Source organism: Cucumis sativus, chromosome 3 (assembly GCF_000004075.3).
Source record: "Cucumis sativus cultivar 9930 chromosome 3, Cucumber_9930_V3, whole genome shotgun sequence".
Taxonomy (NCBI): domain Eukaryota; kingdom Viridiplantae; phylum Streptophyta; class Magnoliopsida; order Cucurbitales; family Cucurbitaceae; genus Cucumis; species Cucumis sativus.
Window position 1 is genome coordinate 27707102 of NC_026657.2, and position 22367 is coordinate 27729468.

General features: G+C 31.9%; 3 protein-coding genes across 6 annotated transcripts; 1 reads left to right on the forward strand and 2 right to left on the reverse strand.

Annotated features, from left to right (window-relative positions):
• Positions 1-2474: 2474 nt before the first annotated feature.
• LOC101216683 (DNA-directed RNA polymerases II, IV and V subunit 11) lies at positions 2475-7192 on the reverse strand. Of its 3 annotated transcripts, XR_004215200.1 has the most exons (7): positions 7026-7189; positions 6856-6945; positions 6688-6766; positions 4913-5008; positions 3335-3409; positions 2974-3043; positions 2475-2703 (listed from the first exon to the last, which is right to left on the reverse strand). XR_004215200.1 is itself a non-coding variant. In XM_011653469.2 (6 exons), the coding sequence occupies exons 1-5, from the start codon at positions 7076-7078 to the stop codon at positions 3377-3379; spliced, it is 351 nt and encodes a 116-aa protein (XP_011651771.1). In that variant the 5' UTR covers positions 7079-7189; the 3' UTR covers positions 2747-3043; positions 3335-3376. The 3 variants fall into 3 exon arrangements, 2 of the variants coding, with proteins under 2 accessions (XP_011651771.1, XP_031738335.1); XM_011653469.2 differs by lacking the exon at positions 2475-2703 and having other exon boundaries at positions 2747-3043; XM_031882475.1 differs by lacking the exons at positions 2475-2703; positions 2974-3043; positions 3335-3409 and adding an exon at positions 3416-3546 and having other exon boundaries at positions 7026-7192.
• A 1241-nt stretch (positions 7193-8433) lies between these two features.
• LOC101215708 (tRNA-dihydrouridine(20/20a) synthase) lies at positions 8434-15013 on the forward strand. 2 transcript variants are annotated; one of them, XM_004149667.3, is made up of 13 exons: positions 8434-8654; positions 9113-9352; positions 9447-9573; positions 10414-10541; positions 10639-10708; positions 10812-10914; positions 11732-11849; positions 11987-12068; positions 12462-12523; positions 13180-13252; positions 13341-13421; positions 14306-14386; positions 14672-15013. In XM_004149667.3, the coding sequence occupies exons 2-13, from the start codon at positions 9150-9152 to the stop codon at positions 14837-14839; spliced, it is 1296 nt and encodes a 431-aa protein (XP_004149715.1). In that variant the 5' UTR covers positions 8434-8654; positions 9113-9149; the 3' UTR covers positions 14840-15013. The 2 variants fall into 2 exon arrangements, with proteins under 2 accessions (XP_004149715.1, XP_011651772.1); XM_011653470.2 differs by having other exon boundaries at positions 8449-8654; positions 9181-9352.
• A 702-nt stretch (positions 15014-15715) lies between these two features.
• Positions 15716-19984, reverse strand: LOC101220707 (polygalacturonase). Its single transcript, XM_011653471.2, has 9 exons — positions 19314-19984; positions 19002-19130; positions 18731-18901; positions 18608-18628; positions 18312-18519; positions 18150-18231; positions 17931-18039; positions 16248-16364; positions 15716-16131 (listed from the first exon to the last, which is right to left on the reverse strand). The coding sequence occupies exons 1-9, from the start codon at positions 19602-19604 to the stop codon at positions 15913-15915; spliced, it is 1347 nt and encodes a 448-aa protein (XP_011651773.1). The 5' UTR covers positions 19605-19984; the 3' UTR covers positions 15716-15912.
• Between the last annotated feature and the right edge of the window lie 2383 nt (positions 19985-22367).

The window sequence follows — 22367 nt, forward strand, 5'->3', positions numbered from 1 at the left end:
TTTACAAATATATGGTCGAAATGACCAATTTACCCATCTTTATTATTAATAATATATTTAAAAAATTAAAAAATGAAAAAAAGAAGTGGACTGTGATTAAGATTTATATTTATTAGCTATCACATGTAATGCGGTAAATGATTAATTATACTGAGGTAATATTATAATAAAAATTGTCCTTTAATTTTTTTTTTTTTTTGTGATTTTGTTCAAAAATTCTTCCCTCCCGATTTCTCTCACTTTCCAATTTCTTTCTATGTCCATTATTCTTTCGTTTTGCTTTATTTTTCATATATTTCACATAATTATAGTATATATTGAATAATACGGTGTATATTTTATTAATGAAATGTTCTTATATCAATTTGTTTATGTATTTTATTTAAATATTCATATCTTACCTAATAAATAATTCGTTATGTTTGAAATAATAGTGATTATGTATGAAAGTTGTTTATGTTTACAAGAACATGAATGAGAAAAAATTATGATTAGTATATGTAATAGAAGCCATTAAAACATTGGTTGTTATATGATACATGTAATGTTGAGAAAAATTGAATATGTTTGCAACGTAGAGACTTTGATGAATGCATTGAAGATCTAGATAATTGTATGAAAAAAATGGTTGAATGTTAAATTGGTTTATGAAAAGTATATATGAAACAATACATTGTACATTTTATGAATGAAATGTTATGATATCAATTTGTTAAGGTTTATGTATTTTATTTCAAATATTTATATTAATGTAATAAATAATAAGTTATGTTTGAAACAACAGTGATTACAAATATATTATAATATATATTTTTCATTTAATGTTAGTAAGAATTTATATTTCGTATTCGAAATACATTATGATATATTGACTATATTGAAGATAACATCATTTATGTATTATTGAACATATGAAGTAGTATACATAAGAAATATGTATTATGCAGTAATATATATGTAAGAATTTTAAAAAATGAAACATAATTCATGTTATATTCAGTAATATATATATATAGGAAGAAAAAATCACATAACATAAAAAAAACATGTGTATGTATTGTTGAATTTATGGAATGTAATAAATCATAAAACATAAATGAATTATTCAAAAACATATATGTAAGAAATAAAAAAAATACTGAATATATATATAATTTATGTATATATTGATATATACGCCGTGAGAAAAAACCACAACATGAAAAATAATATGCATGTATTATTGAATATATGCAGTATATATATGACAAATCACATAACATAAAATTTATTATTTAGTGGTATACCCTAGCATATACGAATGACGAGACATTTAATAAAAATTATATGTCGAATATGACAAGAAGATGAACTAAGACAATAAAAAATTAAACAAAATAGGAGGAACGTGACCAAAATATATACTACGAAACGGAATAAGAAATAATATATGAAACGACAAATAAAAGGGAAAAAAGACTAATCATATATTCTATAGCAAATCGAAAAAGAAGAAGAAAACAATTTTTTAAAATATAAATGGAAGAAGAAAATTCGTGTTGAAATTGATGATTGTGAGAAAAAAAGCTTCTAGTTTGGACATGAAATTGAAACTAATTATTTTGTAGGATAATTAAAAATATTATTATCGTGTAAGATAATAATCTATAACATATTTAAATTATTGGGAATGTAATAAATATTCTATTAAATACAAATACATATGTACTAACCATCAACAAAGTTACAATTGATATAATAAATATGATATTTTATAATTATGAAAAATATTGTTTAAATTTTTTAAAAATCATTATTATTAAATAATTATATGAAAATTAAAATTGTCTAAAATATCACGATTTATTACCTAAGATAATAATTGAGAATTTAAGACGTTTGTGAAATATGGAAGGAAGGGACGATTTATCTAAATCTTTCTTAAATTTACAACAATTTTGGTGATTGATTTTTTGTGGCTAATAATTTTGAGGTTAAATATGTAAGATGTACATGTAAGTGTGCTTATAATGAAAATTATCGTAGATTTAACGAAGTTGACCTTAGTAGATAAATAAACTAATTAGAAACTTATTACATTTTTAAGCTACAAAGTGTAATAAAAGTCAACATTTTACTTTGATGAACTTTTTTACCGAAGGGAATAAATTGTTAGAAAATTAAAAGGCATAAAGATAAAATTATTGTAAATGTAAAATTTAAAAGGCGTAAATAAAATTATAATAATATGATCCATGTCATTACATTTTTTAGATAGCAAAAGTTTAAAATTGATAGTCGTGAATATATCTAATTACTTGTCATATTTGATATACTCGAAAAAGAACGGCTATGGAATGCTTTTTTCTAAATTTATTTGGTCACATGATGCAATTTTTCAAATATAAGTACAATTTGAGCGCCATCATTTATTAACCCTTTTTTTCTTTCTAAATCACCTTATTTTTTTCTTTTTTAAAATGAAAACTAGAGTGTTTAAGAAAGCAACCACAATTGGCCCAATGGATGACCTATGTCAAATGACCATAGTTGACGTAAAACTATGGTGAAATAACCAAAATATATGAATACATGTGGAAAAGAATCATAGTCTCGCTCTCATTCTCTTTCTCACTAACAAATCACTGCACTCACTCTCACTCAATTTCTCTCTTCACCAAAGTTAGTCTCCACAAAGCAGCTCGTGGACCCATCGTGTTGGTCCTATTGGAGAAGAAGAAGACGTAGAGAAAGAAAGACGTGTGAATGACATTAGATTTTTTAGACAATCAATTCACCAACCATTCAAAATAGCTTTCAAAGCAAGTGCACACACATATAGATATATGTAATAACCCAATAAACACAATAATTTTTATTTCTCCTTAAACACTCGAGTTCTTTTTTCCCCAAATATTAAGAGCAACGAAAATGTTGAATGTGGCAAAACGAAAAGAGTATCAAAGTTGGTTGAAGCCTCAAGGATTATTTTACCTTCTTGGTAAAAAGACAACAAAACACCATCATTCTATTCAAATAAGGTATAATTATGTCTTTCTACTACCTGAAATGAAAGGAAGAAAAAAAATCACCTGCTTGATATATTAGAGATCTAACACCCATCAAAACGTAATATTACTAAATTTGAGTAAGTACACCTATCAAACTGAAACTTTCAAAAGGATATCTATCAACACAAACATGAAGTGTGCTAAGACAAATAATATATATAATTTAGAAGCATTGTCATACAACAAAAGTTGAGCAAGTTACAAGATGGTTTCAGAAACCTTAAAAGAAAACAAAACAAAGTTCTTGGAAATTCATTTCATGTCAGTAACTCATTGTCTTGTACCTGCATTTTGAATTGAGCTCCAACAAGTTTTCCAAAATCAAATCAATAGTCCCTTGAGAACTTAGCAAACTCAGCCTGCGGGGAAGAAGTTTCAAATCATTTCATAACTCAAGGATACCGTTGAACAACATAGAAGACAGATCCTGCTCAATAAGGTTGCAGAAGTTTCGAAGCTTTAATGCCTCAGTTTAATGTCCCTAACTTCGAGAAGTCTGAAGTTGCACCCCAACAAGCCAATCAATCAGGTTTTGAGGTTGTCGAGAGATTTACAGTGTTTTAAAGCACAGATGTTGATTGACTTGTAAGAGTGAAGACAGTCCATATCATTATTTACAGTATCATAATTATGTAAACATCAGTAATCATTCTTGATCTAAATATCAAACTGTTAAGTACCTATGGCCAATTGATGACATTCAGGGGGCAAAAGGATGGAATTGGAAATGTGGGAATGAGAATCCAAGCATCATTTGTTAAGGTCACGTTTGATATCAATTTTGGGATTTTAGCACCGATTCCACATATTGGTTTATTTGTTAAGTAGTCTACTTTTAAAGAGTGTTTTCCTAATCCAAAACAAGTTTTGAAAACTAAAAAAAGTAATTTATAGAAAACTTGTTTTTGGGAAAGATGAAAACCATTGTAGAGAGAGAATGAGAGAACAGGCACATTTCTCAAAAACCAAATGCAGTCAAAACTCAAACAAGACTTGTTATGCAGACTCAGTTGAAATTTTAGTAACCTCATCACTCCACCTCCACTTCCACTGTCATCCACAATAGACTTCATTTAGTTGAGCTTTTATTTTAATTTTAATTTTTATATTTGTGAGTGAACCATCATAGGTTGGCCAATAGTCTTAATAACAAATTAAGAGGTCATGGGTTCAATCCAGAATTGCCACCTACCTAGGAATTAATTTCCTCCAAGTTTATTTGACACCCAAACGTTGTAGCCAATCGGGTTGTCTTGTGAGATTAGTCGAGGTGCACATAAGCTAACTTGAACACTCATGTATATCATAAGAAAAAAAAGAAAATTATATTCTCAGTCTCTCATAGACAACCACCTAAGCTACTACATTTCACTGTCAAGAAAACTAATTGTATATTAAATTTTAAACAGGTTACCATCATGACCTTTAACCAAATGAAGTTACCTCCCTCCCTTAATACCATCAATTTTTGCAAATGGGTACAATGAATATGAGATGACTTTCAATAGGGTGAAAAGTGTTTTTAACTCGTTAAAATCACTCCTTAAAGTTTGAGTCTGATTAGATAAAGAATATATTAAAAGTATTTCTAAACACTAAGTTCTTTTGAGAGAAGTAATTAATTAGTGCTATTTTCAAAAGGGCTTATAGAAAAAGTGTCTTCACTTAATAGCATTTTCTTCAAATTCATCCAAACTCACTATCACTCCGAACCTCTTTTGACTTGCTATCAATTATTTTCCCTTTTTCGATAAGAGATTTGGTATCGATTTCAACAGCACTTTACTTTTCACCGAGAATGTTTACTAGCTAAATTGCATGATTTTGAAACTAAGTTTAAAGACAGAGTGGCAAATTCAAACCTCAAATGCATTTTTCAAATGATCAAGCTCCTTGTCCAAATCATTGATGGCTTGATTATATGCTTGCATCGGCGACGATTGGCTAGTAGTATGGATCTGAAGAGTAGTAATAATTAGTTTGTGGAAGACAAACCCCAATATATACATATCAAACCAACAGGAACAGGAAAAAGATGTCCGGATGAGTATTAAGAATGAAAAAGAAAAAAAAAAACCATTCTCTGTATGTTTATGAGAAATCATTCAAATGCAACTTCTGTTCATGGTGTACCATATACAGGTGCACTTTTGTACTAAAATATCAAGAAGGCAAAAAACCAACCTGTTGGTAGTTCACTGAAAATTTATAATGAAACCAAAAGACACATAAAATCACATTAAGTTAAAGTTAAACAAAATATCTTGAAACAGTAAAATATGGGTCCAAGAACGTAAATGCATGTTTATACGGAGGTAAGAAACAGGCGAACAAAATGGTTATAGGGCCACATTAAATCATTTATCCATCATACGATAAAGAACCCCATCAAACATGTAAGGTAGATGGGCTGGACGTGTTAAATTCATCGTCTTGTCTCCTTGCTTAAACGACACTTCAGGTTCCTTTGTTGTACGTATGATATGCAACAGATCAGAGACTGATCAATTCCATCCGTAGGTAATATTTAGTAGGACCAGTATAGGGTACCAAACATTCTCTTCGTACGAAGATTGTAAGTAGCCAATCCAGTAAGATAGGTTAGATTAACTTGAGGCAAGAAAAAACACTACAATCATAAAAAACCAAGAAGCTCATCAACTTCAAATGTCTCATTTTCCAGATTTTGATATCCTAATGGTTCCAAACAACATGAAAAACCGTCTCTAAAATTTGAGATATACGAAATAACATTTTTGCACCAGAACCAAAAGCATTTTCTAATTAATTGAAAGAATTTAAGAAGCTACTTCTCACTATAAGAAAAGTCGGTCAACATAATCTTGTTGAAACCCCATTGAACCATGTTCTCAATAGAAGAACAGGCACAGTTAAGTTATGGGACATGGTCTTTTGAAAACAGTTATCCTCGTCTCCCTCAAAAAGTTAACCAAAGTACTAAAATGATATTGAAATATATATAAAGGGTGATGAACCACAATGACTCCCCTAATACTCAACGTATTTGGGACCTCCCCTCTTGAATACTCTCACCCAAGCGGCCAAGCCTATGCGAACTAAATCTTTGCCTCCTTCCTCCCCACTCACTCTATTTAAGATAAACTCCTACTGACAAGCTCAATGGCTTATTACTAACAAATAACAATTATCCTCATGGTGGTCCTAAGGGCAATGGTAAACCAAGTTACATAGCTTTTTTAGCTCGAGCTTCAGCCCGTTTGAACCAAAGCCAAGTGATTTCTAACTTCAATAGATTACAAACCAAGAAAAAGAACATAGGTTGAAATGAGAATATTTGTTAAATCACTCCTGAACTCAAAAGCTTGATTAAACACATGTTTAATACTCTTCCATGTCAGGTCATCGATAAGCACAGGATTCAACAAGTGGAATATTAACCCTCATCGGGGATGAAATATGAATGAAATAATTTGAACATAAAACCGGCTACTACTAAATCCAACAGCTTAAACTTAAGCAGAATCCTAAAATCCTTCATCCAATCAAAACAAGCACTAAGAAACAGAACAGGGTAATAAAACCCAGAATCTCAAAAGCCCCCTTAAAGCCCTATTTCAAATTACAAAACCCAAAAACAAGTGGAAAATGAACTGACCCGGACAATAATTTTATACTGCAAAGGGTGAGGAAGCTTATATCCAGCAAACAACACATTTTCATCTCTATGCAGCTGCCTGTTCGTCGAAAAAAACAAAACCCGGTAACTAACTCCACTTAAACAAATATCAAGCAGTAATCTAAAATTTTTCAAAAGGGTCATTACATCCGCAAGATGTTTCCAATGGTATGTTCCTCTCTTTCAATAGTAAACGACGCCGCATTAATGATCTTCGTGTCTCTCTCGTATGAGACCCTAGATAGGAAGGAAAAAAAAGTTAGAAACTGTGAAAATTGGTTTGAATAGAAAGAAAGAAGTAGAGGTTGTGAAGCTACTTTTTGGTACCCTCTGGAACGACGAAGCGCTCGTATCGGTCGGGAGCATTCATGGCTTTTGGTGTCCTTTGTGAAGCTGCTCTTTGAGCTTTGGGTTTTGCAGTAATGGAAGAAGAAAAGCTGCCTTCTTGAAAGAGGAAAATGGAGAGGAAGAACAAAGGAGGTTGAGTTATTTCAACTTCCCCTTTTAACGACGTCGTTTAAGTCAACAACATTTTGCCTTGTCTTTTGGTACCTAATAATTTGAAAATAATATTTATTTAAAGGTAAAAAAAATAAATTAAAAAGAGAGTGTCCGAATATTATTGGTTGAAATGAAAAAAAATGTTAAGACGAATTATCTTTAAACGAAATAACATTTTAAGAAGAAAAAAAGTTTTCACTTTCTAATTTTTTTTCTTATAAATATAGTAAATGTGAATATCAAATTTATCCATATTGATTATGAAATATGAATAGGATTTTATGTCATGAGGAAAACAAAACAATACATTATTAAAATAACTAAAATTTATCTTTATCTTTTTTTTTCTTATCTTGTCTTACTTTTCTCTATTAGTTATTTTGTCAAAATATTTTTCTTTTGTGAATATCAAACCGTTTTTTTTTCAAACACATGTATTTTTTTTTTTTTTTTTATATTATACCTCTCCACTCAACACACTTACACCAATTGCATTTATTAAACTCAAGAAACACATATATTTGAAGATTCCAGTAATGTCCAAATTTGTTAAAAAATAAAAATCTCTATGTTGACAAACTTTTTGTTTCTATTTTACTCTTCCATTTTAAGTGAAAGAGTTTACAAATTTGTCAATATATATATATAATTAACGAAAAGCTTTTCCAATAATTTTAATCATCACAAAATATAAGTTCTTTAGACAATTAATAAGATCATTTAATTTTGTTCCACGGATTGAATTAGAAGATTTTTTTAGTGGTTTTAATGATCTTCTAAATTAAATGGAAAAATAATCTTTTAATTCAAACCATGGGACAAAAGGAAAACTATTCTATTTAATTGCAAATTATTGGAAAAGCTTTTCACGGATTACATACACATCTTGAAATGACAAATTTACCACCGATTTAACTGTTGATTTTTTTTTTTAAATGGAAGCAGTGACTTTTTTTTTCTGTAATTCTTTTAAAGTTAAATGTTGAACTTTTTCTGAGTAAAAAAAAGTTTAAAATTTTGACTAAAGAAAAAAAATGTTTTAGAATTGAGGAATTGTTAAAAATTTAGAAATTAGATTTAAAATAATTATAAATATAACAAAATTGGTTAAATTCTATGAATTATAAATCATGTACGTATAAGTGTTAGATATATGATTGACCTTTATTACGATTACCCAAGGAACGCAGGTATCAGGAAAATGAAGCAAATTTAAAAGCGAGGAAAAGAAATATAATTGCTAAAAAGAAAAAGAAAAAAAAAGAAAGAAGAAAAAAGAACCGAGCAGATTTGAAGGTGGCCATAAAATCCGAATACTACGCCTCCTATTCCTCTCCACTTTCTTCTCCGCCGCTCAATCTTCGTCCCTCTCAACTCCGCCGCACCACCCACCGTCCCAAGTGGAGGCCATCAAATTCCCGCCCCCCTGGTTATCATATATCCATGTAAACCCTAACATTCATCTTGTTTAAGCCTGATATTTAACCATGTTACCTGTTTTCATCTCTGCAACTGTGTCTGCCAACTGCCAATCACTCTATCATCTTTCTTAATTGCGTAAAAACGTTCTCTTTTTCTAATATTCTGTTTATGTTTGTGGTATTTCTCTGTTTAAATGGTTTGCTCTCTGAAGGGTGCTTGATTCTATCTATTTATCTGTTCAAATGATTGGCTCTGGTAAAAGGGTGCTTGTTGAAACTTAAGATTAACTGTTTTTTTTTTTGTCTCATTTTGTGGGGAGCTTTTCTTTTGTTTTTGTGCTTGTTTGCTAGTTCTTCATTCCTGATTGTCATGACTGCTAGCTAGTTTTTACAGTGTTTAGTAATCGAACATCTAGGGTTGTTTTGATTCGTTTTTTGAGTATTCCATCACTCTTAAAGCTTCTCAAGTTGCTCATGATCAGAATTTTCTGAGGAGCGGACTGTGATATGAGTTGAGGGATGATGAAGTTTGCTGGATGTTCTGTTACAGCTTCTTCGACTCCTGTTCAGTCTGTCATTCAGAACAGCCATCCCAGGCTTTCATCAAGTATATTGCAAAAGAATTTGTCTAAACCAATTAGTTGGTCTTCTGGAAATCAGATACTTCGACAAGGTCCAGAAGCAGAAATGGTTGCTGGACGTTATTCCCCTCCATGGTTTAGGCGAGTTTTCTATATTGTTGTGTTATCTTTATTATTTGTGTACCTTGAGTGTTAATGTCTATCGACTGAGATTGATTTTTATTTACTTTCTCAGTGTTGCTCCTATGATGGAATGCACTGATAATCACTACAGAACACTTGCTCGTTTAATATCAAAGCATGCGTGGCTGTACACCGAGATGCTTGCTGCTGAAACAATTGTTTATCAAAAAGATAATCTTGTAAGTTTGCGGCAGAATCCTTTGGACAATAATTAATTGATCAATGTTGCCTACAACTTTACCCAATAGTGTTGCGTTTATTTATTAACGATGGTTGTAAGAGGCATATATGCAATTTTCTTGATTTTCCATTTTTTACTCGAGGCTTTTAAAATTGTATGCAACTTTTTTCAGCCTCACAAGACACATTGCCTCCATGTTAATAGGTTGGGTTAATGAATGATCATTTTTGGCCCCCTGCCCCCACCCTTATGAGAAGTTTTGCCTCCAGTTACCTCAAAAAAACATCCTGACCCTTAATCCTACAATATACCACAACTTTCATGTTTGATGTCTGAGTTGGACCATGGTGGTCTCTGGTTTTACCTACATTTGGTCACCAAGAGTGACAGTGTGATGGTCTTTTCAGATTGTGGATGATCTAATCAAATTGAACCTTGTAACAGTTGACTACTTTGAGTGACCTGTCATTGCTGGGATCTGCTTAGTTTCCAAATTGGTCTGACCTCATATCTTGTTTGTTTCCTTGTCAGCCAAGTTGGACCAGGGTTTTCTCACTTTTTTTATTAGACAAATATGCACTGGTCTAGGACTGTTGATGAATATTTGATCGGCGAGAGTGAAGAAATTTTGTGTGCTTTATTTTTCTCAAAAAGAATTACCTACTTACCATCTTATTGCTACTATTGTAACTTGCATATCTGGTCTGGTAGTGTTGGAGGCATATGACAAATTCCTTTTTTTTTTTTATTCACAATCATACTTGAGTTACATACCATATGCATCAACAATCTTTGTTTTGACCATTTTTTTCTTGTAATCTTCATTTATTTTGCACAGGACAGGTTCTTAGCATTTTCTCCAGATCAACATCCTATTGTCCTGCAAATTGGAGGAAACAATTTGGATAACATTGCAAAAGCTATTGAACTTGCCAATCCTTATGGCTACGATGAAATTAATTTGAAGTGTGTCTTTGATTATCTTCTTCATATTCTTTCAGTCTCAGTTTCTACAATAACTTCATAAATTCTTATTTCTATATTTTTGTAAAAATATTTTCAGTTGTGGATGTCCAAGTCCAAAGGTGGCAGGACATGGGTGCTTTGGCGTTCGCCTTATGCTGGATCCTAAGGTTTCTGGCTGTGTGCTGGTTATATTTTGATTTCAGTTATTTTGTGGATTCTATTTCTTCAGCTATGCGTCTTAACCTAGGTTTGTCATGTTCGCAAGGGAAGTTTGTTGGCGAAGCCATGTCAGTAATTGCTGCTAAGACTGATGCTCCTGTAAGCGTGAAATGTCGAATTGGCGTTGATGACCATGATTCATATAACGAACTTTGTAAGTTTTCTAGTCTTTGTTCACTTGTTAGAAAGCACTGACTAGTGACTACTACTTCTTTGGTTATATATAACACAGTGATGTGACGATCGTTGGTATTGTTGTTTTATGATTTGGCATTTTTTTAATTTATTTCCTCTAAGTGGCATCATCACAATAATTTCTGTCTTTTATCTTGTGTCCTTTCTTGTAGAAACTTATCTTTCTTGTGCTTAAAGGTGGCTTTGACTACACATTAAAGTGATTGGTAAAGGTACAAGTATAGGTACAATCTTGAAGGGAATGTTCTCTCATTGGGAACCCTTAATATAATCTTTGAAAGCGAAAGTTATCTTTCTTGAAGCAGCTTTTGTTCACTTGGCTGTGATTCTTTGTTCCTTTTTTCTGACTTTTTCATCTTTTGAATAAGAATTTCTAGTTTATTTTTTTAAAGAAAAAGAAAAGGACGATGACTTTGATCACCCACACCTTCATCTCTTCCCTGTTCCAAGAAAAGAAAGACAACATTTTATAATGGGCAGAGGAAAGAAATGCCTTTGATGGAAGAGAACTTCTTTGGAGGAACTCATTTGGGCTACAATCATAAATCATCTTAGACCAGGAATTCTGCTTGGTCAACACAAGCACATGACATTTGAATTGATGCTTGATGTTTGAAATTTGAAGTTTTCAACATATTTATTGACAATATGTGCATGACAATTTCGAGAGGCCTGATTTTAATATTCTTTCTGAAAAGTCATTCTAGTTTGATGTTACATTATGTGGCTTCTTAGTTGCTTATTTCTTCTCTCACATCCTGAACCTTTTATTTCAGGTGATTTTATTTACAAAGTTTCTTCCTTGTCGCCAACTAAGCATTTCGTAATCCATTCCCGCAAGGCACTGCTCAATGGTATCAGCCCAGCTGAAAATCGAACTATTCCTCCTTTGAAGTATGGTTATTTACCTTCTATTGTCTTAAAGAGATCTTGTTTTCTTGTTGAAGTATTTCAACAAAGACCGTAAACTATTTTTAACAAATAATAACTAAGAATATCCTTTAATGATTATAATTCTGATGTGATCACAGATATGAATATTTCTATGCACTAATGCGTGACTTTCCAGACTTGAGATTCACAATAAATGGGGGCATTAACACTGTTGATGAGGTGAGCTTTTATGCTCTGCTGTAAGGTGCAAATGGTCTTAACATATCAGAAATTGTATTTTCCCAAACTAGAAAAGCATAAAAATAGGCATTGAAATCACTGCAGGGGCTAACCACCTTGTAGTTAAAAGGGATGTACTGTAATATATCTTTTTACATGATATTGTCTCCATTTATATAAAGAGGAGGTGTGGTGGATGCATTTCAACTTTTCAATGTCTTGCATTGCACTATAGTCATTCAATGATATTTTATGTGGCTTATTGACCCAAAACTTGTTTGTTGGGAGTTGGTTTCGATGGAATGAGAGTTCCTTGTGAAATTAGCAGCATGCATTTGGTAAATTTTCTACATCATAGATTAATGTTTATTTATTTTGAATGAATTTACACAGGCTAATGCTGCTCTGAGACTAGGAGCTCATGGTGTAATGATGGGCCGAGCTGCTTACCAGAAGTATGTTTATGAACATTCTAGAAATTACTATCTTTACTTTCTTTTTTGTTTAATTTTTATTACAAGCAAATGTCAAATTTTCGCTTCCTTTTCAAGGTATAGGATATGTCCTATAGTCACAGCTAGTTTCAACCATTATCAGTATGAGAGGACCTGAAATACGACATGTTATGTTCCATGCTTAAAAAATAGAATTCTTCTATAATATCTGGTTGTATCTGCCTGTACAGGTTGTTAGGAATTCTTATTTTTCTCAACCCCTTACTGTTGTAGACAATATATGGTTACATGTAAATTCTCTCATTTTGTTGTGTACGTTTTGATACTCTTGCCCTTGTACAAAATTGGCTCATCAGTTTCTTCTCAAACAGTGAAATACAAAAGGCTTCTCTGTTTCTCTGAATTCATTTGAGCTCGGGTTTAAGATGAAGTTATTACAGTGAAAACAAGCATTCTTCTGTTTTTAATATTTATTATTTTAATATATTTTTTAACTGTTAAAACTCAAGTTACTATGGATGGAATAATCATCACATTAACGTTGTTAGTTTGGTCAAGTGTTCGTACTTTTCAACAATATTTTGGTCTGGATATTTCATCAAAGTTGGTTATGCCACACCTTAGTTTGACTAATGGTTGTTATTTATCCTCCACAGCCCTTGGCGTACTTTAGGACATGTAGACACTGCAATTTATGGTGCGCCTAGCAGTGGTATCACACGTCGTCAGGTACAATAGTAAACTTGGCTGTGAAATTATGCTTCTACTTGAAAGTTGACTATTATCTCATTTAGTTGTATACTTGTCCATTTCCTAGGTCCTTGAACAGTATCAAGTATATGGGGATTCTGTTTTGGGTAGATACGGAAATAAGCCGAATATACGAGATGTTGTGAAGGTAAGATTTTGTTGGTGACGTACAGCCTTTTTGGTAAATTTTTTAAACACAAATTTTTGTCTCGTAAGTTTTCAGTTGGTCTTATTTCTTTTGTATCTCATGTGTCAGCTATTTCTTTTCCAAAATGTGTGGTGGAGACTTGAACATGTTTATAACTACTCTATTGGTCTGGATTTAATTTAACTATACTTATTTTCAGTAATTTTAAGTATGTGACATGAGCGTGATACTCTTCTCTCACTATCTGAGATATATGGGATTAACGGAGGAGTGCTGGCTGCAGGGAGTAGGCCTTATAACTGTTAAGGTGTTCGGTTAGCATATGTGTTCTAGATTAGACCGGTGTAGATTAAATGGTTAAAGATTTGCAACGTATAATGTTAAATAGTGCACTTTGGATCTCCATGGTGGACATAAGATGGCATGGTGATTTCCAGTTGATTGATTAGACTGTGGTTTCTCTATCAACTACCTAGGATGGTTACTTCCTATTATTGCGTTTTTATAACCTTGACTCTCTTTGATTACTGCCAATTGGAGGAATGCTTTGTATTTCCTTCAGCTGGAGGTTGGCCATTTCATATGTCAAGTTTTTTTTTAATTGAAATAAATGGCTTTCATGGAGAAAAAATCAAAGAATTTTCATATATTAATTATAGCACAACATGCTACTGATTTATCATCTTCTTTTGCTTCTATGTCTTCATTTACCTGCTGATTTTTCAGTTATAGCCTTGTACCGTTCTAGAACCCTTTTAACAGTTGTGTGATATGAGTTGCTGCTTTTCTCATGATCAATACATACTGGAGTCTAGCAAAACGCACTCCCACCCCACCACAAACACCTGGTGTGATCATTTACCAGTCTTCTTTTTTTGCTGCAGCCATTGCTTCACCTTTTTTACACCGATCCTGGAAATGGTCCGTGGAAGCGTAAGGCTGATGCTGCTTTTATGCATTGCAAGGTATTAAAATATGCTCGAAGAGAGTAAGTTCATCCAGTGAATTTTGATGTGAATGCCTGACATTTTTTCTCTACTTAATTTCGATAATTTCACTGTGAACTTTTTGCTTTGATTTTACTTCTACTGAAATTTGAATAATTCTAATCCGGTATTAAAATTTCACTTTTCTATCACCAACTGAGATTTTTCGCTTGCATTGTTACGGAGGTTTTTTGTCCTTTTAATTTTCCCACCTTTTAAATGCATGGTTGCATAGCTTCTAAGCAAACCTATTGGACTTTGTAGACCATCAAGTCATTTTTCGAGGAAACAATAGTTGCGATTCCAGATTATGTATTGGATGCTCCTGTAGCAGAACCTCCCTCTGGACGTGAAGATCTTTTTGCCAATACGCTTAGTTTGATGCCTCCGCCATATGAAGATAGAGAGCAAAAGGTAGTATTAGAGGCTTAATTTTGTATCATTATTTAAACCTTGTATAACAGAAGAATCTTTATACATTTTTCACTTATTCTTTGCATATTCATTGATGGGTAATCAAAGATATTGCCCTTGTAAACTGGTCATTCTTCTTACTTTGTCAGTAGAAAAGGTTTATTAGAGGTTTTTGCTCTTTTCTTGTCTTGAGACTACTGGTTGCTTCTCTCTCTCTCTCTCTCTCTCTCTCTCTCTCTCAGGGTTATTGATTCGTATTAGATAATGGACAATACAAGACCTTTTAGACAATATGTAGTATGCACATACATCTATATGTTTAAACTTTATAGGAAGAAAGCTGGGGAGCTTTGTTACCATGCACCAGTGGCTACCTATCCACATGACCACTAAAATGCTTGATATTTCAGCCCGTGCCAGCAGGCACCCCTCGAGCACTCTCCAGAGGCTAGTTGTAGATGCTACCAGAGCTTCTTGGGGGGAAATTACAATGGTCAATGGCATATAATTGAGAAACAGAGCAGCCATGGAATGAGGGATTTTATGTTTGCTGCCGCTGTTGCCTCCATTGCTGGAGTCGCAGTGGCAAAGCCAGAAACGGGATCTCCAGAGGCAAATAAGATCTATTCCACTGTTTGTGGTGACCATGCTAACTGCCAAGATCTGTCTCAACCAGAGTAGATATTGGTTGCTCCTACTTTCTACCTACTGATTCTAATTCATGGATAATGCTGTGATCTAGTTGCTGATCCAATCCTCTTTTGGGGAAGAAAGTATATTTCTTTCCTCCCTTTAGTTAAACATCAAGTTTAATAATGTTTATAATGGTTTGAGGTAGGTGGTGAGGAATCAAAGTTAATTGTTCTAACAGGCCATAATTACTGGGAGAACAGATTGAAAAGGAAAAATATCTTTTTTTTTTCTTTTATATGTGTAAACTATCATCTATGTTCTTATCATCCATCTGAACATAGTTCAATAGTTAAGATAATAGTGATCTTGAATACAATAGCGACACTTTCAAGATTGAAGGTCTAACATAAAGTGAAAATTTGTTGTGAAATGCATTTACATGGCTCAAAAGCTATATTCTAACACTGTGGATAAACTTTCAATTTAGTTTCCCACCTAACATTTTCACAAGAAGCTGTAACAGCTTCTTCATTTCCTTGACCAACTATACGAATTCCAAGCAAAGAAATCCCTTGGCAGGGGAAGCTTTTGCTGCAATCAAATTTTATGGCATCACCAGAAGCACTTGTTCCTCGAATGTTCTTGTACACCACATTGCTTACTTTCACTGCTGATTTCTGCATCCATAAGAGCAATCACAAAATAAATAAATCAATCAATTTTTGTACTTTGGCTTTCTATGAATCTTGTTCAGTTCAGAGCTATATCAAAGATTTTGACAAAATTTCTTTACCTGTTCTGGACATGACTCTTTTTTATCACAGTAATTCTGGTCTATAATTATTGGGTTGCTCACATTCCTCATCACAACATTTTGAAACATTATGTTTTTAGCATATCCAGAGCCTCCCTGCACATTTACCATCTCATTATCAGACTTTTGTTTGAAAGGCAAACAAAATCAACTTTCTAGAAAAATCAAATGATTTGGAGTTTTAAGTGTAAATAAATCACAATAAGAAAAGTTATACCCATGTTATATTAAAAGAAATGCCAAGGGTAAGTTTAGTCCCTAATTTTTTTTTTTTGTCTATCTGGTTCATAAATTTTTAAAATCATAAATTTAGTTTTGAGTTTCATTTTTTGTCTTAAAAAAAAATTGTAGATCTAATAAATACAAAATAAACGTTTTAGGATTCATTACACAACATTCAAATTTAAGTTTGATAGGTTAACTAAGATCATGTTTGATAACCATTTTGTTTTAAAAAATTAAATATATTTATTTTTCATGTCTTACAATGACGTGCATATTTCTTAAATACAACAGTTGAATTCTTAGCCAAATTTCAAAACAGAAAGAAGAAAAAAAACTTCTCCAAAGCTACTTTTTTTAGTTTTTAAATTTTGGCTTGGTTTTTTAAATAATTGGTACTTGGTAGAATAATATATCGCAAAAGAAAGAAAGAGGTGAAAGTAGTGTCTATAGATTAAATTAGAAAAAAAAAACAAAATAGTTAGCCAATAGAGCTAATTTTCTAAGTTTCAAAATTTTGAGGATATTATTAAAAAAGTTTATAAATCTATTAGACATTTTATAGAATAGAGGTAGTTTACCTCTAGAAGACAAAAAAACGTGACATTTATTAATATTTTTCTTTCTCTGACTAACAAAGTAATTAAACTAACTTGTGATCCTTGCACCAACTGAATTGACTTGGTTTTGTCATTCTTTCATTTTGTCTATTTTATTGGTTTGAAGTTTGAACTCATACCCTTATTTGTCAAGTGCCATTCAGCTACACCCACTAAACAAGTCATGGACCCATTTAGTGACACTACATAAACACTCATGGGTGTGAAGCTATGATTTTAATGACACAAGAGATATCACTTTTTCATATCCGTCCATAATAATTCAACTATCAAAGTTTAGCTAATTTAATTGTAACCTAGTTTATTGGTTCTAGATGAAGAATACAAAAATTCTAAAATGAGTACAACTCAATGTCACTAACATGAAGTTTTAGAGGTTGAATGTTTGATTTTCCTAAACCACATGTTTGTAAAAACGGAAAAAGAAATAAAAAAAATGAAGAAGAAAAAGTGGGCTTGGTGACTACCTATCTAGAAATTAAAATATTCAATGCGTAACACCCAAATGGTGTAGGGTGGATGAGTTATCGAGTGAAAATAATCGAGGAACGTGTAAGCTGACAGGTGGAGAGGGTTGGTATGGTAGGATTGGAGTTTAAAGGGTCAACGGCAGTTTGGAAATCTGGCCAACTTTTCTCTGTCAAATACTGAGAATTCAACTGTCAAAGAAATGGGGAATAAATTTCATTATTTTCTGCCTTAAGTGGACTTGGGTTCAGCATAAAGTTTGTTGCTTTACATTGACAATTACATCATTTTATTCAAACTTCTTTACAAAATTGAATCAAAATCCCAAAGAATTTTACCCTTCTTCACATACCTGCCAAGTCTTTATTCTCACCCCATTGCTTGTTCCTGAGATCAATGCTCTATTTACTCTTATGTTTGAAACTTCAGCTTCTGAGTTGTCAGCTCCCAAGCTTCCAATGCTTCATTGTAATTAAGAAATCATATCAAAACATTGTAGGCATGAAACAAAGTCATAAACAAAATAGGAGTAAAAAGTAGAAAAAGTGCTTCAAATTTAGTTGAAGAATACCTGATTCCATGACCTGGCCCACAAGTGATATCCATTGCTTGAACATTTCTTGATCCACTTACAATTGAAATACAGTCATCCCCTTAAAAGAAAAACAGATTTTGGATAAACAATTTGGTAAAGAAAGTATAGACGTTGTTTCATTTTCTTTGTTAAGTATACCTGTTCCAATGACACAGTTTCTTATTATAGCATTTTGAGTTTCTGTGATGTGAATTCCATCCGTGTTGGGACTATTTCCTGGGGCGACCACTCTAAGATTCAAAGCTTTGACATTGGTGCATTTCTGAAAAGTTAGATGCATTTGTTGTGCATCTTTGAACATCAGGTTAGACACAACCAAGTTGATGCACTGGTAAAAAGTTACAGCCTGCATACAAAGAAAACAAATGAACATTTCGATTAGAGAACTTCAAACAAGTTTCCGAAGATCAAAAGGACAGCGACGGGCAACGAACCGTTGGTGCTCTCTTGCAAGGCTGCAGAAGAATCCAAGAAAAAAAACAATCATCAGCCAATGGTTTTTATCAAGGAAATGAGATATGAAATAATAGTTGTTCAAAGTTGAGATATATACTTACAAGTCCTTTGTTCACTTTGCAAGAGTTTTGCCACCATTTTCTGCCATTCCCATTGATGATACCATTGCCTTCTACAACAAAGTTATCAACTTCGTGGAATTTAAGCCAATGTCGACGACCATCGTTTTCATAATCAGATATTCTTGTAGAAGCTTTGATCATTCCATTGATCTAACAATGAGAATAACAAACAAATGAGCGCCAAGTTTCCCTAAATCATGATATTGAAAATTAACATTTACTTTTAATATATGCTAATTTATACTCTCACCTTTAGTGTTAAAGGAGATCTACAAGGACCTGAAAAAATGATTGGCTTAAGATAGTATGTTCTTCCTTTAGGAACCAAAAGAGTTGCCTTCCTAGAAGAACAAGCCTCCTTCCAAGCAAGCTCAAATGCCTAAAACATACATTCATCGAAACAAACACTAATGAGTTCATATATGGTAGCTTGTTTCGGTGAAGACAGCTCGCGAAGATTAGCAAGGTAAGTCGTCAGAATAATGCAAGAAGTAGAGCTAGATACTTGGTTTTGAAAGTGTAAGTATATTTTGTTGGAATATATGTTCAGTGAGGTTTCTACCTTAGTATCGTCTTGTCCATTTCCCTTAGCTCCAAAATCATCCACATTCACCACCTTTGTCGATCCTGAAAACGAGCTTCCTCTATCTGGTCTCTTCTTTGTCATCATCGAGCTGTGAAAATCAGTGTTCCTAGAAGTATATAATGATGCAGGTGTTGGATAATCACTATAAATTTGATCATGATATTGAGAAACAGGAAATGGGTCCTCAAGGTAACTGCCAAAACAGAGAGAAAACAGAGAAAATGCTATGAAAAAGATGAACAAACGGTTTTGTTGATGCATTTTCATACTGTTTCTTCTTCACTTTCTAAACACAAAGTTTCAAAAGAAGAGAGAACTGCTGAAGTTAAAACTCCAATTTGCTTTGTCTTTTGGTAGAGACTAGAGAGTATATATAGAGAAGAACTAGAACCAAATTTTTTTAATCTTTATGTGTATAAAGAAACGATTTTGACTTTGAAAAGCATTTTTTATTTGAAAATACTTGTTATGGGTTGATTCAAAAGCACCTAAAAGTGAGAAATGGAAGGAAAAAAAAGGGAATTCAGCAGTCAAAAACTCTTGATTTTCATACTGAAACATTGAAGAAAATCAGTTGGAATTTGTTTGAATGAAGCTTATTATTATTGCTTGATTGCCAAACTATGGTTTCTTTCCACCATTTTCGGTCCACGATGGCTTTAGTTTTTTTTGTGTACAAATCGCCATTTCAAGACGTGTTTCATCCTCCAAACTTGTTTGGTGCGGTTTCAGATTCAATCAGAGCCATTGATTTACAAATCAATGGCAGTGATCGAAAAACTGTGCTTTTGAGTTCTTGTAACTGAATGTGCCTTTTCTCTTTTCAGCTGTTTGTGAGTTAGTTTGTTTTTTACTTGCAAAATTCAAATGGTTTTTGTCATTTGTTCATCTGCAGTTTTTTAACCAAACATGGAATTTGCCTTACTTTTTAAAACGGAAGCTTTTTTCTTTTTATTATTACTATTCTTTTATACCTTTTGCTTGGGTTATTATTGGTGGAAATTATCTACATATGACCTTATTGTGCCTACTTCCCTTGCTATCCCTCAAATATTGACACTACCTGCTCTTCATTGTTGTTTTCTCTTGCTCTCGTTTCTCCCTCGCTTTTTAATCTCTGAACTCTCGTTATTCGCTTTCTTTTAAAACAAAGAGTGAGAGTCGAGAATAAAACGTATTGTTAAAAAACATCGAGACTAAAAGTAAAAATCAATTGAAAAATAGAATAGAAAGAGTTGAGAGTGAGATAATTTAAATCTTAAAAAGCGAGAGTAGGAAGATCAACGACCCTCCTACATGTACAATGTTTCATTTTGATAATTTTAGGCTAACAAGCAACTAAAAGGTGAAGTATGTATTATATATTGTTTGTGTTTCTTTTATTGTATTATTTAAATTTTGTTCTGTAGGTTGCTGTTATGGAGAGCCTTTTTGGTTTCTAAATTGAAAAGGGTTTGAAAAAGGATGAATTATTTTTTATTATATATGAAAAGATTTGTGTTGGAACAATGATGGGAATAAAATGTGTATTTTTAGAGAATCAACTAAATCATGCCCATTTATTTTCTACATATATAATCATCATTAATTGTCTTAAAATATTGTTGATTCATCTAAAAGGAGTTTTAGCTTAGATTATATAGAGTTGCTCCAAATCATAAGAACATATTAGATATTTTGGGTGCTTTGAAAAGCATTAGTGACATTCACTTGTTTTTATTAAATTTAATAAAATAAAATTCAAATGCATTCTATTACAAAGCAGTCAATTCAGTTTCAAAGAAAAAATATGTATAAAAAAGTTCAGGAAAGTTAGCTAAAACTCCATTTTAGTTAGCACATTTTATCTTTGGATGATAGTAAACAATAAAATGTGGAAGATGTTTATGTTTTTATTATAAATAAAAAATATTATAATCATACCAAATAAATTTAGGATGTGTTTGGGAGTGATTTTGAGTTGGTTGAAATCACTTTTCTTTCAAATGATGGTGTTTGACCTTAACTAAAATTGATTTTAAAAAAATATAAAACCATTTTAAATTGGTTTTCGAGGAATTGTGTGATAGGTGATTTTCGGTCAATCACTCTCACGATAGTTATTTAATAATATTTTTGTGTAAAATATTATTGGTTAACCATTTATGATTTTTTTTTAAAATTTACATGGCTGATCATTAAATTGGTAATAAAACAAACAATTTTAAATGTTTTGAATTTTATTTGAATATGGATGTATAAAAATATACCAACTAATTGATAAGAATTTAACAATAAACAAAATAGAAATAGATCTCTACCCTAATTATTTAATTAAATAATTATTTATAAAAAAAATATAATAATTAACGGGATAACTCTAAATTAAGTTTTGAACCACAGAAATCAATTTGAATATATCACAATTTTTATTTGATTTTAAAATCAATTTTGATTGTTTGATTGATCAACACATTTTAATAATTATATAATATTTCTGAAGTTAATCTCACGAGCTAACTATAGATAGATATCCATGTTTATCATTAATAAAAGTGGCATAAAAATATTTACAACATTTCTATCATTTAAAACAATTGTCTCTACCCAAATGATAGTGATCTATCGTGATCCATCATAAATAGATTTTGATATTTTGCTCAAATAAATTTTGATATTTTGCTATATTTAAAAACAACTCTATATGTATAACATCAAACCAAATGAATCTTAAAACGATTAAATACATGCTTAATAGAAGCGTTTGACTTGAAAGTAAACATTAACACAAACATATTGATTATAGTTATTTTTGTAAATTATGTTTGATTGTAAAGTATTTTCATAGATAGAATGTCTTCGAATTACAAAAATGGATACTACATGGGGAATGAAACTATAATTATTTGGGAAAAAAAGTTATAAAAAGAGAAAAAATTAGGAGAAATTAAAGATAGAGAAATAAAACGGATGATTGCTATTTGCAATCAGACTAACATTGAAGATAAGCACAGTTCAAAACCAGGGCACTTTCCAAAAATGATAAAATAA